At 41.4% G+C, this 17582-nt stretch overlaps 1 protein-coding gene and 1 long non-coding RNA gene across 3 annotated transcripts in view; both read right to left on the bottom strand.

The window, feature by feature from the left end:
- Positions 1-7246: 7246 nt before the first annotated feature.
- LOC145717689 (uncharacterized) overlaps positions 7247-17582 on the bottom strand; it is a 147444-nt gene continuing 137108 nt past the window's right edge. Inside the window, exon 2 of the long non-coding RNA XR_014141082.1 lies at positions 7247-7888. This is a non-coding gene — a long non-coding RNA (uncharacterized LOC145717689). The remainder of the gene's footprint in view (positions 7889-17582) is intronic.
- The window catches only part of LOC115936972 (uncharacterized), a 13079-nt gene continuing 3301 nt past the window's right edge, over positions 7805-17582 (bottom strand). Inside the window, exons 2-6 of one of the 2 annotated variants that reach the window (XM_031018066.2) lie at positions 16077-16278; positions 14592-14703; positions 13787-13913; positions 13213-13308; positions 7805-9849 (exon numbers count right to left, since the gene is read on the bottom strand). In XM_031018066.2, coding sequence (XP_030873926.2) covers positions 7889-9849; positions 13213-13308; positions 13787-13913; positions 14592-14615 — 2208 coding nt within the window. In that variant the 5' untranslated portion in view covers positions 14616-14703; positions 16077-16278 and the 3' untranslated portion in view covers positions 7805-7888. The remainder of the gene's footprint in view (positions 9850-13212; positions 13309-13786; positions 13914-14591; positions 14704-16076; positions 16279-17582) is intronic. The other variant, XM_031018067.2, reaches the window with a different exon arrangement.

Genomic DNA, 17582 nt, shown 5'->3' with positions numbered 1-17582 from the left:
AAAGTAATACATCCGGTAAACGGACACCCACGGAAAGCTTGTGGTGAAAAATTGCTTGCAGGAAGCGGTTTTTAAGAACAGAAAGATTTGGGGCAACTAGTACAGTGTTGTTGCGGGACTGTTGAGCACAGTGGTCAAGAAAGAATTCTTGAGAGGTACTCTGGTGCAACTTAGTAAGTTTGTTTAAGTAGCTCAGGGACAGGACCCCTCCGTGGAAGGAGCTGCACTTTTGCTGTATGAAACTGGTGGTTATATGCTTAGTGTTCAAGGACGGGGGGACATGCCGGGAGTATTAGATCATTAATGTTTTCTTTGAATTTCTACTCCTAAAACTACATTTGCAAGATTTCGCTGGTGTCTATCTTTCAGTTTGATATTAACTATGGATGACATTTACAGGCAGTCATGAGGCCCTTTAAGAATGTTGCAACCAGGGGCGCCTGGGTGGCTCAGTTGGTTAAGCGACTGCCTTCGGCTCAGGTCATGATCCTGGAGTCCTGGCATCGAGTCCCGCATCGGGCTGCCTGCAGGGAGTCTGCTTCTCCCTCTGACCCTCCCCCATCTCATGCTCTCTCTATCTCATTCTCTCTCTCAAATAAATAAATAAATAAATAAAAAGAATGTTGCAACCAGGGCGCCTGGGTGGCTCAGATGGTTAAGCATCTGCCTTCGGCTCAGGTCATGATCTCAGGGTCCTGGGATCGAGTCCCGCATCGGGCTCCCTGCTCAGTGCAGAGCCTGCTTCTCCCTCTCCCTCTGCCACTCCCTCTGCTTGTGCTCTTCTGTCTATCTCTCTGTCAAATAAATAAATAAATAAAATCTTTAAAAAAAAAAAAAAGAATGTTGGAACCAGCACACACTTGACTCTTACTGAAACAGTGCAGGTCAGCCTTCTGGGCTAAAGGTGAATGATTTTGTGCTTCTTTCCCTCATGGGTGTGAGATTGGCCATCACCAACTGAAGGAAAGAGCAGCTGGGACGAACCTACATTGGGACTGGGATTGGGGCCTCAGGGAAAGGCCACTAAAAGTGAAGCCATCGGGCGCCTGGGTGGCTCAGATGGTTAAGCGTCTGCCTTCGGCTCATGTCATGACCCCAGGGTCCTGGGATCGAGTCCCGCATTGGGCTCCCTGCTCCTTGGGAGCCTGCTTCTCCCTCTGCTTCTCTCTCTCTGTGTCTCTCATGAATAAATAAATAACATCTTTAAAAAAAAAAAGTGAGGCCATCAAGGGTCTGGAGCCAATGAGAAAGGTACAACCACAATTGACAGTCCAAAAATATTAAGGTCAATAGCTTTTCTCCCAAGGTACCAAGATGATTCAATGGGATTAGTCTTTTCAACAAACAATGCTGGGATAATTGTATTTCTATTTGCAGAAAAATAAATTAGGACCCTTAACTCTAACCATATACAAAAATTAACTAAAGATATTTCCCAGACCTAAATATAAGGGTTAACAGTATGAAATTTAGAGAGGCAAACTGGAGATAATGTTCATAAACCAAATAAGTTAGCCAGCGAGTTCTGAGACAAGACAGTAATGGATGAGCCATAAAAGAAAAAGTATTAAATTGGACTTAGTTAAAATTAAAAATGTTTGTATTTGGGATACCTGGCTGGCTCAGTCAGTAGGCCATGTGACTCTTGATCTCAGAGTCATGAGTTCAGGCCCTACATTGGGCATGGAGCCTACTTAAAAAATAATAATAAATAAAAATAAAAACATCTGTACTTTTTTTTTCTTTTAAAAATTTGTACTTTCTAAGCACAATATTTAAAAAGTAAAGAGTGGAGCCAGAAATTGGAAGAAAATATCTCCACATTATACATCTGATAAAGGACTTGTATTCAGAATATATAAAGAATTGTTGGGACCCCTGGGTGGCTTAGTAGGTTAAGCGTCTGCCTTCAGCTCACGTCATGATCTCACGGTCCTGGGATTGAGTCCCACATCGGGCTCATTGCTCAGTGGGGAGCCTGCTCCCTCTGCCTGCTGTTCCCCCTGCTTGTGCTCACTCTCTCTGACAAATAAATAAAATCTTTAAAAAAAAAAAAGAATTGTCAAAATTCAACAATAACAAAACAACCATCCAGTTACTTTTGGTGGTCATGAAAATTTCTAAAAATTGGTTTGTGGTGATGGTGGCACAAGCCTATAAACTTAGTGAATGTCATTGAATTGTACACTCATTAATGGTAAATGTTATATGTACATTTTGACAATAAACCTGTTAAAATGAATTGCTGTACCATACTACAAAATGTATAGGGTATGACTTTTTTTTTTAAAGACACCAAGTATAATTGCAAAATATAAACTACCTAGGAGTAAAAGTAAATGGAGATGTCTGGAACATATAAGAAAAAAGTTACAACAAATCTTGCAGTAGAATGTAAGAATTTGGATAATGAGAGGATCAAAATAGAAACTGAACATAATTGAAGATTTTGTTCTTCAAGTGTACCTTACTTTAATGCATACATTTTATGTGACTCTAGTTACCATCCTACAAGTTCACCTATGATATTATTACAGCTGCATAATAATATTATATATAGATATGCATAAACTTTTTATAATATGGAAGTATGTTTACAATGAGAAATTAACTGATAAAATTTGGTTACACCTATTTTTCCCAGTTTTATTAAGATATAATTGATGTAGGTTTTATCTATTTTTAATAAACTTTTTATTTTCAGAAAATCTTAGATTTACATAAAAGTCACAAAATACTACAAAGAGTTCACATATACCTTATTCAGCTTCCTCTCATGTGACCACTTTTTATAATTATGGTACATTTGTCAAATTAAGAAGACAACATTGTATAATACTCAACTGTATTACAGATTCTATTCATATTTCACAAGTTTTTCCACTACTATCTTTTTTCTGCCCAAGAATACAATAATGCATTTAGAAAACATGTTTCCTTGATTTCCTCATGTCTGTGACCATTCATTAGTCTTTTCTTTTTCATCTCTCAATTGTTTTGAGGAGTACTGATCAGGTACTTTGTATATTGTCCATCTTTTGGGTTGGTCTAAGTTTTCCTCATTAAACAGGGGTTATGCATTTTGGGAAGACACTCAGAACTGAAGTTCCTTTCTCATCACATCATAGGTAGGGGTACCAAATATCAAAATGACTTAATGTTGATCTCCTAGTAAAGGTATGTGTGCCAGTTTTCTCCACTGAAAATATCAAAACCAATTCTGGCCAAAAAGAACCATCATACATACAGTGCTTACATCAATAGATTTCAAGTATTGGTATTGATAGCATTGTTGAAAAAATAAGCACATAGATCAATGGAGATCGCAGAAAAAGACCCACACAAAGCAAATATACTCAACTGTTTGACAAAGGTACAAAGGCTATTCAACAGAGAAAGGACAGACTTCAACACATCATGCTGGAACACAAATATGTTCCTAAGCAAAAAAAAAAAAAGAATCTATACATTCATCACACAAGTCATATATCTGATAAAGGACTGATATCCAGAACACAGAAAGAATTCTTAAAAGTCAACAATAAGAAAACTCAGTTTAAAAATGGGCAAAGACCTTGAACAGGCACTTGATCAAAGACAGATGGCAAACAAGCATATGAAAAGATGATCGACATCATTCGTTATTAGGAAATTACAAATTAAAAACTGCAGTGTGATACAAGTACCCAGATATTGGAATCGCCAAAATTTAAAAAAACTGAAAGTATAAAATGCTGGTGATGGGCGCCTGGGTGGCTCAGTTGGTTAAGCGACTGCCTTCGGCTCAGGTCATGATCCTGGAGTCCCGGGATCGAGTCCCGCATCGGGCTCCCTGCTCAGCGGGGAGTCTGCTTCTCCCTCTGACCCTCCTCCCTCTCGTGTTCTCTGTCTCTCATTCTCTCTTTCGCAAATAAATAAATAAAATCTTTAAAAAAAAAAAATGCTGGTGATAAGGTGGAGTAAGAGGGACTCTTACTATTTGCCAGAGACAATGCAAAAACATACAGGCGTGTTAGAAGATAGGCAGAGTCTTGAATGTAGATGACCCCAATTTTTGGAAAGTTAATCTAAAAAATTTCTTTTAACAAAATTGCTCTCACTGAGGAGGAGAATTTAAGAAAATGGTTGCTTTTACTTGTGTCAAACCTGAAAGGAAATATTCGGGTAAACTTGGCCATAAGTTAAAAATCCTCTCTTTATTCATGGACAAACCAGTTGATCATGGTGAACTACTCCGGTTTTTGTGGGGACAGTGAGAAGAGTGGATGTAGGAGACAAATTTTTCTTCACATTTTTGTAGAACCTTGAGAAGGGACTTGAAAAACCGAAAGGAAATGTTTCCACCGTCCAAAAGTTGAGCCTCAAAACACCCACTAGCCCGGGGCTATGGGTGTCAAAACTTCCAGACTCCTATGTTCTCAAACACAAACCCTGCACTCCCCAAACAACACTGATCTCAAATTCGATCTCAAGTTCAGCCCAGGAGCTCTGGTCCATGGAAACTCCCGCCCCTACCGCCACAGGCTGCTCCCTGTCAGAAGCCCCGGGTGAAATCGCTAAGGTAGCCGAGGGGCAGTGATCATGGGTCCGCACCTGCCACCTAGTTTTCAGTCACCGAGCCAGGCTGAGTCAACGCACAGGCCCCAGGCCCTGACCGTCGGCCCTTCATCATCAGTCTCTGAAGACCATGCCTTAACTCACGCCCGCATTTCTCGGTGACTGACCCCAAATAAAACCCCAAACAACGAAAACGTCCCCACACGTGTTCCCGCTTCACCGGCTGGGCTCCTCACTCGGGACCCACACCCAGTCAGGCGCACCAGACCCCCGCCTCTGAGGGCTCCCCGGACGGCGTCCGACTGCGCTGCCCCCCGCGCCCTCCCCGCCAGCGCGGGGACGTCGAGGGCTGCGAGCAGCGCGTCTGGCGCGCAGCGGCCCTTCCGGAAGTGCGCTCGGCTTGCTCGGGGCCTGTGAGCACGAGGGTGTGAGGGGACTACCGTTTCCTCGCAGAGCGTGTCTGGCGCTTCCGACTGGAGCTGCCATTGGCTGCCAGCACTCTCCTCGGCGGGAAGAAATGGAACCGTCTTGAGGGCAGCCGGGGCCTTCCTCTCTTCTCAGGAGATGGTCACGGGCGCAGAGCTAACTACCTTTCAGAGGCGGGAACCTCTCTAAGCCCGATGTGGCGTGGGGTGCATTCTAACCATGAGTTTGGGAAAAACAGCAAGTCGATGGTTCCCCTGAGCCATTGGGCAGGAAGAACTTGGGTGCGGCCAGTTTGCAGTTAAGTCCGGTGCCCAAAAGCAGAGGAGACCCCAGAGAGCTCCTCGCTTGATCTACGTTGAACTGTCCTCCTCCTGTGCGTCTCCTTTATTCACACAACTGCCACAGGACACTTCCGGTCACCAAATGCGTGTGGGGATTTCCACACACCAAGCGATTTTCCAGGACACCAGCTGGGTGTCCTACAATGTAACCCTATTCTGACACCGCCAACGTGGAGATAGTGTCAGACCCCACAGGTGAAGGGCCCAGTCCTACAAAGTGTACCCCTCTCCCCATTTCATATGCCAATGGCAAGCAGCAGGTCTGCGCATTCCCTACATTTTCTGACTTGGCTACAAGTGGGAGCTTCCCCTCCTCTGGTTCCATTAATTTGATAGAGCAGCTCACACTCACACCAGTTTATTAAAGGCTATGATAAAGAATATAGGTGAACAGCCAGACGAAGACATACACAGGGTGAGACCTAGAAGGGTCCCAAGCACAGGAGCTTCTATCCCCACGGAGTTGTGGTATGTTACCCTCCATGTATCTGGATGTGTTCACCTACCTGTATGTTCACCTACCATTGGGGATTTTATGGAGGCTTCCTCGGGTAGAATTGATCAATTATTAACTCAATTTCCTTCTCCCATTTCTGGAGGATTGGGGGGGGAGGAGGCGGGGAGGGAAGGCATGGCTGAAAGTTCTAAGCTTCTATGGCTTAGTCTCTCTGGTGACCAGTCCCCATCCAGAAGCCATACAGGAGCCCACCCAGGGTTGCCTCATTTGAATAAAAAATGCCCCTAGTGCACTCATCACTTAGTAATTTACAAGGGTTTTAGGAGGGTGTGCCAGGAACCAGGGGCAGAGAGACCAATGTATATATTTTCTATTATCTCACAAGGTCAAATAGCCAACTTCAAAGAGTAAGTGCTAAATGATTCGACTTTCCTCATATTCTACAAATGACAAACTTACAGAATCTCTGATGCCAGGCGTTAGGTTCACAGAAAAATGTGACTATGAAGGGTTTGCATGAGGGAGTTTGTGTAGACAAAACATTCTGTGGTGTTGGTTACACAAACCTACACGTTATAAAGTTTCTTAAAACTATATGTAAAAAACAAAAATGAGTCCAAGTTAAAACTGGTGAGATCCAAGTAAGTCCTGTGGTTAAAAGCATTATACTAATTTCACTTTCCTCTATTTGATAATGAACTCTGGTTATGTAAAATTTTACCTTTGGAAGTAGCGGGCTGAAGGGCATTTAGGAAATCTCTGAAATATTCCAGTTTTTATGATTCTAAACTTATTTCAAATTCAAAATCGATGCTGCTTATAAACTTGGCTAAACACCCAAATACACTGAGTTATACATATGAAATGAATATATTACTTAATTTGAAGTACTTCAAGTATTCTGTAATAACAATTAAACTTGGAACTAAAGAAATTCAAAAGTTAATTATATAACGACACAGGCACGGAACATTCCTGCATTGTACATATTAAAATTTAATCCTGGGCGCCTGGGTGGCTCAGTCGATTGAGCGACTGCCTTCGGCTCAGGTCATGATCCCGGAGTCCCGGGATCGAGTCCCGCATCGGGCTCCCTGCTCGGCAGGGAGCCTGCTTCTCCCTCTGACCCTCCCCCCTCTCATGTGCTCTCTCTCTCTCATTCTCTCTCTCAAATAAAATAAAATCTTAAAAAATAAAAAAAAATAAAATAAAATAAAATAAAATTTAATCCATGGTGAGAGTAACTGCCACTATTTAAAATTTATAAAACCAATGACAAGGCAATCAGAAATAAAGCTGAAGTATCCTGTTCTGAATGCTTGTGAGGCATATTATCCCTAATTATGTATCCGTTAATTATCTTTAGACATGACGGAATGCTCTCGTTCATCATTTCCCCAAAGCTTCCTTCCTTTAAGTTGTCTGATATTTTGCTAAAGTCCACCACATTGAATGTGTTCCTAAGTTATTTCTGTATGGATTTCCTGGCAAATATATTACTTCAAGCCCTACTATATTTATTGCCACCGGAAAGTACTTGTCTAGTGTGAACTGACATCTATTGAGGTCTTACTTCTGGGCAAAGGTTCTCCCACAGTTATAGTTCTACCAATTAGAAATATTCATTCAGGGGCGCCTGGGTGGCTCAGTTGGTTAAGCGTCTGCCTTCGGCTCAGGTCATGATCCCAGGGTGCTGGGATCGAGCCCCACATCGGGCTCCCTGCTCAGTGGGAAGCCTGCTTCTCCCTCTCCTACTCCCCCTGCTTGTGTTCCTGCTCTCGCTATCTCTCTGTCAAATAAATAAATAAAATATTAAAAAAAAAATATTCATTATCTGTGATGATCACATGATAGCGTCTAATTCCCACTGACGGCTTTCCTAGTCTGTCACATTCATAGAATCTATTTCAGTCTACACTTTGTAGATGTATAATGTCCTAAAATATTTTCATCAAGGCTGACTGTGAGTTGTTTTGTAAATTTTTTCATCAACATAAAATATGACACAATTGATCACTAAAGATAATACTATTCTTTGCATTGTTATTCTTCATTACATACTATTATCTTGAGGGACTATAACTGGCAACAGGTTATCCCAAAGTGACTATCTGTGAATTCTCTTATGTTTAACAAGGATTGACAAGTGGGCAAAAGTTTTCCCACAATCACTGCATCCATAGGGCCTCTCTCCTGTATGTTTTCTTTGATGAACATTGAGCCCTGACTTTGTAGTGAAGGCTTTCCCACATTCACTGCATTCATACGGTTTCTCTCCTGTGTGAATTCTCTGATGGGTAATGAGATCATTTTTACGCAAAGAAAATTTTCCACATTCAGTACATGCAAAGGAAGTTTTTCCTGTGTGAAATCTCTGATGTTGTATGAGGCAGGTCTTCTTCCTGAAGGCTTTATCACATTCATTGCATTTGTATGGTTTCTCCCCAGAATGAGTTTGCTGATGTATACCTAGAGTACTCTTCATGGTGAAGCCCTTTCCACATTCATTGCATATATACGGTTTCTCCCCAGTATGAGTTCGCAAATGTGCAATGAGCATGCTCTTTCCAGTTAAGCCTTTGCCACATTCGTTACATATATAGGGTTTCTCTCCTGTATGAGTGCGCCTATGTACATTGAGATGACTCTTCTCTGTGAAGCCTTTTCCACATTCATTGCATATATAGGGCTTCTCTCCAGTATGAGTTCGTTGATGTCCAATCAGCCGTATTTTTGCTGGAAAGCCTTTTCCACATTCACTGCATACATAAGGTTTCTCTCCTGTATGAGTGCGTTGATGTACAATCAGACGGCTCTTCACAGTGAAGCCTTTCCCACAATCATTGCATATATATGGCTTCTCTGCAGTATGAGTTCGCTGATGTACAATGAGATCACTCTTCACGGTAAAGCCTTTTCCACATACACTACATACATAGGGTTTCTCTCCTGTATGGGTTCGCTGATGTCTGATAAGAGGACTCTTCAAGGTGAAGCCTTTTCCACATTCACTGCATGTGTAGGGTTTCTCTCCTGTATGAGTTCGCTGATGTACGATGAGACAGTGCTTCATTGAAAAGCCTTTTCCACATTCACTGCATGTATACAATTTCTGTTCTGTATGAGTTTGCTGATGTGTGATAAGACTGTTCTTCAAGGTGAAACCTTTCCCACACTCATTGCATATAAAAGGTTTCTCACCAGTATGAGTTCGATGATGTGCAATAAGACGCCTCTTCTCAATGAAGCCTTTTCCACATTCACTGCATATATAAGGTTTCTCTCCTGTATGAGTTTTCTGATGTGTAGTGAGACTAAACTTTGTAGAGAAGGCTTTCTCACATAGACTGCATCCATGGGGCTTCTCTCCTGTATGAGTTCGCTGATGATAAATAAGCCGACACTTCTTGATGAACGCTTTCCCACATTCATTACATGTATAAGGCTTCTGTCCCATATGCGTTTTCTGGTGTATACTGAACTGTGATTTCTTGAGGAATGTTTTGTCACATTCAGTACATTCATAATGTTTCAGTACTGTATGAATTCTCTGATGTTCAGTTAGCCTGGATTTTCTAGAGAATGCCTTCCCACACAGACTGCATCCATGAGGTTTCTCTCTAGTATGAACTCTCTGATGATCAATGAGCTGAGACACCTTGACAAAGACTTTCCTACATTCACAGCATACATGGGCTTTCTGCATATTTGGAGTTCTCTGCTGCTTAATGACCTGGGAATTATTGCTGGTGGGTTTTACACTTACAGGAAATTTTATTACACTACAAAATTGTTCATGATTAGTATGCAGAAGGGATTTCCCATCTTCATTAAACTCAGTAGAGTTCTTTGCGTTACAGTTTATACTCTGGCTTTCAAAACTTAAATTTGATTTTAAAGGTTTTTCAAATAAGTCAAACATATCATAATTTTGCTTTAACAGGAAGTGACTTTCACTCTGATTAAGAATATTTGCAAATGTATTATGTTCACAGCATTGTTCCACACTCTTCTGAATGCTTCGATTTTGCAAGTGACACTGCAGAGGATCATCAAGTTTCCTGATTTCTAGGAGAGAAAAGAACAATGAATAATTCTGTAATCTCTCATAATCTTAGCTTGGCATAAAACTGTTTTAGAAATGCCTTCATGTCGGGGTACCTGAGTGGCTCAGTCTGTTAGGTGTCTGACTTCGGCTCAGGTCATGATCTCAGGGTCCTGGGATCGAGCCCCCACATTGGGCTCCCTGCTCTGCGGGGAGTCTGCTTATCCTTCTCCCTCTGCGCCTCCCCTCACTCGTGCTCGCTCTTTCAAATACATTAAATCTTAAAAAAAAATAGTTAAAAATAGAACTACCCTGGGGCACCTGGGTGGCTCAGTCAGTTAATCGGCTGCTTTCAGCTCAGGTCATGATCCCAGGGTCCTGGGATCGAGCCCTGCCTTGGGCTCCCTGCTCAATGGGCAGCCTGCTTCTCCCTCTCCACTGCTTGTGCTCTCTCACATGCTCTCTCTCAAATAAATAAATATTTTTTAAAATATAGAACTACCCTCTGATACAGCAACTGAACTACTAGGTATTTACCCAAAAGATAAAAAAATACAGATTTGAAGGGGCACATGCACCCTGACGTTTATAGCAGCATTATCAACAATAGCTAACCTATGGAAAGAGCCCAAATGCCCACTGACATGAATGGATAAAGAAGATGTGGTATCACAGCCATCAAAAAGAATGAAATCTTGCCTTTTGCAATGATGTGGATGGAGCTAGAGTGTATTATGCTAAGTGAAATAAGTCAGTCAGAAAAAAAACAAATATAGGATTTCATTTCATATGTATAATTTAAGAAACAAAACAAATGAACACACAGGAAGGAAAAAAAAAAAAAGACAGAAGCAAACCATAAGAGACTCTTAACTATAGAGAACAAACTGAGGGTTGATGGAGGGAGGTGGGGGATGGCCTAACTGGGTGATGATGGGTATTAAGGAGGGTAGTTGTGATGAGCACTGGGTGTTATATGTAAGTGATGAATCACTAAATTCTACTCCTGAAACCAATATTACACTATATGTTAATTAGCTAGAATTTAAATAAAAATTTGGAAAAAAAAGATGTGGTATACACATACAATGGAATATTACTCAGCCATAAAAAAGAAGGAAATCTTGCCATTTGCAACATGAACAGACCTAGGGGATATAATACTAAGTGAAATATGTCAGCCAGAGAAAGACAAATACCTTGTGATTTTACCCATATGTGGAATTTAAGAAGCAAAACAAGTGCACAAAGCAAAAAGAGACAGACAAAAAAGCAGATTCTTAAATACAGAGAACAAACTGATAATTGCCAGAGGGGAAGTGGGTGGGAGGATGGGTTAAATAGATAAGGGGAGTTAAGAGCAACTTATCTTGATGAGCACAGAGAAATATATAGAATTGTTGAATCATTATATTGTATACCCAAAACTAATAACACTGTATGTTAATTATACTTAAATAGGAAAAAAAAGAATCAGACTCAAGTCTTAAAAAATTAGTGGAAATTCCATTTTGCCATCACTTTAGAAATTGAAAAGTAATAATAAATCAGCACAGCCAGTGTCAGGGCATGACTGACTGAATTACACAAAAAAAAAATCATGTGAAAACAAAAGCTTCAGGAAAATAAATGCAGTGATAACATCTAACAACTAAAAGAAAATATGAATTAACAAAACCATGAAGAAAATAATTTGAAGCAGACATAAGTTATGACATGGTTTGGGCTGGAAATCATATAGCATGTTAAAAAAAGATATTTTCTTGTTAATCAAATGACCTTTAAGAAAAGAGCTCAGGGGCACCTGGATGGCTCAGTTGGTTAAGTGTCCAACTCTTGATTTCCGCTCAGACCATGATCTCAGGGTTGTGATATTGAGCCGTGTCAGGCAGTGGAGCCTATTTAAAATTCTCTCTCCCTCTACCCCGCCCCACCCCACAAAAAGAAGAAAGCTCAGCAAGTAGAGAACATTCAAGGTAATGAGGTAATGCCAGGATAGGGAGAAATTTAAAATGTGTAGTTGTGTTGAGCTGAAAAAGAACCTAAATTTAAAAAAGAAAGGATGGAGAGAAGATAATTCCCGTTCTCACACACAAAATGGGAAGTCATAGGCTAACTGCCATGAAGAAGGGTAAAATACATAGAAAGAAAGCATGCATTAGGCAATATTAAGAGAAAAGCCAAGGGCGCCTGGGTGGCTCAGTTGGTTAGGCGACTGCCTTCGGCTCAGGTCATGATCCTGGAGTCCCGGGATCGAGTCCCGCATCGGGCTCCCTGCTCAGCAGGAAGTCTGCTTCTCCCTCTCCCGCTCCCCCCTCTTGTGTTCTCTCTCTCTCTCACTCTCTCTCAAATAAATAAATAAAATCTTTAAAAAAAAAAAGAGAGAAAAGCCAATTTGGATGTCTGAGAGAAAGGAAAAAGGTTAATTCACGGGAATAAAGGAAGCTTTTCAGAGTTACGAGAACTGAGAAGAAAATGAAAACAGAAGTATGGAGAATCTCCAGGGTTCTGGTGGGAAAGTGGGGGAGGGGAGCCAAAGAACGACATAAACGCACAGCAAAAACCAGGTTATCATGGAGACAAAGCATCCAAGGTGGGGTTAGATATTATGGAACGAAATCATTATTTCCTAGTAAGGTAGGCAAGCAAAGTAGTAAGAAAAAAGTGATGAAGTCAAAGTTGTTTCTTTCCAGAGAGGCCTGGAAAGTGGAATTTCATAGCAGGAGAGGTGGTAACACAGGTAAAAACACTGTCACAGTGGATCAAGAAGAAGAAGATTAGAAAATTCTAGGAGGGGGAGCCTGGCTGGCTCAGTCACTGGAGCATGCAATTCTTGATCTTGGGGTTGTAAGTTCAAGGCTCCTGTTGGGTATACAGATTACTTAAAAATAAAAATCCTTAAAAAAATTAAAAAGGGGGTGCCTGGGTGGCTCAGTCGGTTGAGCATCCAACTCTTGATTTCGGCTCAGGTCATGATCTCAGGCTGTGGGATTGAGACCTGCATCAGGCTCTGCACTCAGCGAGGAGTCTGCTTGAGGATTCTTTCTCTCCCTCCCCCTCTGTCCCTCCCCATGCTCACGCATGCTTTCTCTCTAAAAAGAAATAAATCTTTTTAAAAAATAATAAGAAAAAGAAAAGAAAATCCTACGAAGATGACTATGCAAACAAAAACAAGAAGTATATAAAGTAAACAGGGATCCGATCTCAAAAGAAAAAAAAGGGGCATATTTTCCTCTAAACTTCAACAAAGAAAAAGAGTTCTCATATGGGAAGAGAGATACAGGGAGGGGCTGTTTACGTTTCCTCAGACACTGTCACAGTTCTGATGCCTTCTCTGACTGACCAGAATACTACTGCAGCCGCCCATCTTGGCAGTTCTCACTCACCTGGGCAGATTCGGCTGTGGATTTCATCTTCTAGCATCCAAAGTTCTTCTCCTCGTTCCAACTTGGAGAGTGCATCTGGTTTGCTGGTTTGACACCCTGTTCGTGAGAAAAGACAGAAGACCTAGTGGACTGGGGTACATCAAGAAGGGATAATGTTACATTTTAGGGACTAAATAGGTTTCAAATCTGTAACATCAAGGCTTTTCTCTCAAAAGATGGGACATTATACCTACTTGTCTAAGGCAAGAGAAGGATCTGAGGATCTACCATTTCAAAGTATTAAAGAGTTAAGTTTGGGGCACCTGGGTGGCTCAGCTGGTTAAGTGACTGCCTTCGGTTCAGGTCATGATCCCAGGGTCCTGGGATGGAGCCCCGCATTGGGCTCCCTTCTCAGCAGGAAGCCTGCTTCTCCCTCTCCCACTCCCCCTGCTTATGTTCCCTCTCTCGCTGTGTCTCTCTGTCAAATAAATAAATAAAATCTTTTTAAAAATAAATAAATAAAGAGTTAAGTAGCTGAGATAGAAAGAGCCACTGGCAGAGCACCCCATGAGTGACACAGGGGAGCTGTCCTCACCCACTGACACCAGGTTCCTATAATTTTCCAACATCATGTCCCGGTACAAGTCCTTCTGAGCGGGGGCCAAGAGCTGCCACTCCTCCCAGGTGAAGTCCACAGCCACATCATCAAATGTCAGGGATTCCTGTTATAACACAGTTATGTTTAATGAAGTGATATTCTTGTGATGATATGGAAAAAACAGATAAAGGAAATTATTCTGCTCATTTTGCCATATAGGAAATGGTGGTTTTTATTCTTTGATACATTGTGATAGAAGAAATCTTGTATAATATTATGTCATTGTGCAATCTTCTATTCATTCCACAAACTTGAAAATTTAAGAAAGTTTCTGTAATATGTATCACTAAATCCTCTTGCCTAGTGTAAGAATATGTGTAATCTATATATATTTGAGCATCTACTTGCCAATACTGAACTATATAATACTTATAAGCAAACAAATAATACAGATTTCTAAATTCACCATGAGCATTTGAGCTAATACCAAAACTAGTAATGAAGAGACTGCAGGTAATAGTCACAAGACAATACATACTAATTTCAGTGCTTAATAAACAAAATAAAAGAAACTGTATAAAACATGTATAAAACAAAAGGATTAACAGATAATTAAACAAATTTGTAAAAAAAACTATAAAGAACATATTTATGGACACGTATATGTACATAGACAAATATATATGTATGTGTGCATATAATTAGGCAGGGTTAATACCACAATAGATACAATGAAGCAACAGCTATAAGAAATACATTTTTACATTTCTAAGTAGTAAGGGCAGTTAAGGATCTCACTCACCACAACATCTCTCTGAAGAACCATCAAAGACCTATGTGCACTTCAGACCTATGTGCCATGAAACATTAACATCCCTCAAGGAACTGGTCTGTTTTCTCCTCACAGTCAATGCCTGTGATATTGCGATATAATAAGAAGTTTGTATTTGGTATTCATCTCTGGTTCCTTGCACAAGAACTCCTAAAGCCCTGGAATTTCCTAAGTGGTTGGGGTGGGAGGGGCATCTTACATTATTTATAAAAAGCCCCTTTCAACCATACCTGAATTTATATTAATGAGGTAACTCTGGTGGGCCCCTAGATAAACCCAAGGATGTGGCTGGTTACTAGGGAAACCAACCTACTGATTACAGGGCTGGAACTTTCAGCCCCATCCCAGCTGTCCAGGGTGGGGAGAGGGACTGGAGATTGAGACAATCACTAATGGCCAGTGATTTAATCAATCTCCCCTACATGATGAAACCTCCATAAAAAAAACACAACAGTCCAGAGCCACATGGGTGGCTCAGTGGTTTAAGTATCTGACTTTGGCTCAGATCATGATCACAGGGTCCTGGTATGAGCCCTGCATCAGGCTCTGCGCTCAGTGGGGAGTTTGCTTATCCCTCTCCCGCTGTCCCCTCCCCCACTTGCGCACATGCATATGCTCTCTCTCTCAAATAAATAAAATATTAAAAAAAAAAAAAAACCCACACTACACTACAGGGCTCAGAGAACTTCCGGGTTGGCGAGCACATCAAGGTGCTGGGAGGGTGGCTTGCTTGGAGAGGGCATGGAAGGTCCTTGCCCCTTCTCCCATACCTTGCTCTATGCCTCTCTTCCATTTGGCTGTTCCCATCTTCTATCCTTTATAATAAACTGGTAAATGTGAAGTAAAGTGTTTTCCTGAGTTATGTCAGTCACTGTAGTGAATTATCAAAACCAACGAAGGGACTGTGGGAACTGCCTATTTGTAGTCAAGTCAGAAGTATGGGCACCCTGGGCCCTCAGTACTTAGCTTCTGAAATGAGGGCAGTCTTGCAGGGCTGAGCCCTTTAAACTTGAGTATGATAGTAACTCCATGTAGTCAGTGTCAAGATTGAATCAAATTGTAGACAGGCAGTATCTGGAGAGTTGGAGAACTGGTCATTGGAGTGGAAAAACTCACATTTGGTGTCAGAAGTGTTGGCAGTAGAAACAGATCACAGTAATGCCGCCTACCATGAAACTTACCAAGATTCCCTTGTGATGACTGTCAGAGATATTTTCAGCACACTGACAGCTAATGTGACCTACAGGGTCTTACCCAGTCACATATATTCATTCCAACATGAATCACAAAGTATGAATCCTATGAAAAATAGGATCCTGATTCTGCTTTGCCCAGATTTCTCCAGATCCTGCTATTCTCAATTTAAATTTTTCTTTTAATTGCCGATTTTTCTTTTATAGATCTCTACTAATCCACTGAGAAATAAAGGAAAGAATAAAAGAAACCAAAAGTCACCTGGGCTTGGATCATCTTCTTCTGATTTTGGGAAATAGCTGCTAACTTGGATGCTCTGTCTTTAGCTCTTCTGGATCAGCTCCAAATTTCTGTTCAAAAGTCTCAGTCTCCAATCAAGGGTTTCCCCAGAAATGATGTTACCTAAGTCTTGGAATCTTTCCTCCTTTTCCCCTTGATCCCTCTTGTCCTGGGGAGCCAGCACCTACAGGCAGGAAAGCAAATTACTCTGAGTGGTACCTTCTCTTTAGGCCCAGATGTTGTCACTGTTGCTGTGCATTCACCTTAAACCAAGGCCCCAAAGATCTGTCTTTTTTATTAAGTGCTCTGGGCCAAGAAAACATGACATTCAGAATGTCTGGGAAGCACACCTTTCTTCTGTAGAGTAGAAGTGGTATGACTGTCAAAGGGAACGTGGGACAGAGACCCAGAAGAGTGTGATGCCCAGTGGCAGGGGACTCCTCAGGTGGGTCCATTTTAGGAAAGAGGACATACAGATAGTTAAAATGTACACATTTTTATTTTATTTTTTAAAATAGATTTATTTACTTACTTACTTACAGAGAAACAGAAAGCACCTGCAAGCAGGAGAGGGGCAAAGGGAAAGGAAGAGAGAATCCCAAGCAGGATCCACGCACAGCACGGAACCCAACACAGGGCTCAATCTCATGACCCTGAGATCACGACCCGAGCCAAAACCAAGAGTTGGATGCTTAGCAAACTGAGCCACCCAGGCACCCCATTTATCTTTTAAATCATGCATGTCCATCTACCTCTTCAAAAGTCTTCTTACATCCCAGGATACATACACTTTGATTTTGAGAACATTGCGCTAAGCAAATAATAAGCAGGGTCTTATTTAATTTCTCATTACCATCCATTTCTTGATACTCTGTAGAGTATTATAAGTATAAACCTATATAGGATAGCAAAAATATTCTTTAGAAATAGAACTGAAATAAAGACATTTTCAGGCAAAAGCAGAGAAAATTCTTCATCAGAAGACCTGTGTTACAGCAAACATGAATGTTCTTCAAGCAAAAGGAAAGGATCCTCCAACATAAGTAGAGGAGCAAGGAGTCAAGAGGAACAAAACTGGTAAGTAAGAGTTTAAGTCTAAATTAGTACCAAATGGGGATGCCTGGGTGGCTCAGTCGGTTAAGCGACTGCCTTTGACTCAGGTCATGATCCCAGAGTCCTGGGATCGAGTCCTGCGTTGGGCTCCTTGCTCAGTGGGGAGCCTGCCTCTCCCTCTGCCTGCCACTCCCCCTGCTTTTGCTCTATCTCTATCTCTCTGACAAACAAATAAAATCTTTAAAAAAAGAGGCAAATTATCAATATTCACCTAACATAGCTATATACCTCGTTAGTCAGGTGGCTAGTTACAACATTTAAATAAAAAAATTCTATGCCGGGCGCCTGGGTGGCTCAGATGGTTAAGCGTCTGCCTTCGGCTCGGGTCATGATCCCGGGGTCCTGGGATCGAGTCCCACATCGGGCTCCCGGCTC

The sequence above is a fragment of the Leptonychotes weddellii genome, chromosome 16, assembly GCF_054177405.1.
Source record: "Leptonychotes weddellii isolate Sample4059 chromosome 16, ASM5417740v2, whole genome shotgun sequence".
Classification (NCBI taxonomy): Eukaryota; Metazoa; Chordata; class Mammalia; order Carnivora; family Phocidae; genus Leptonychotes; species Leptonychotes weddellii.
The sequence above is the reverse complement of the archived record's forward strand: the minus strand, read 5'-3'. Positions and strand labels throughout refer to the sequence as shown.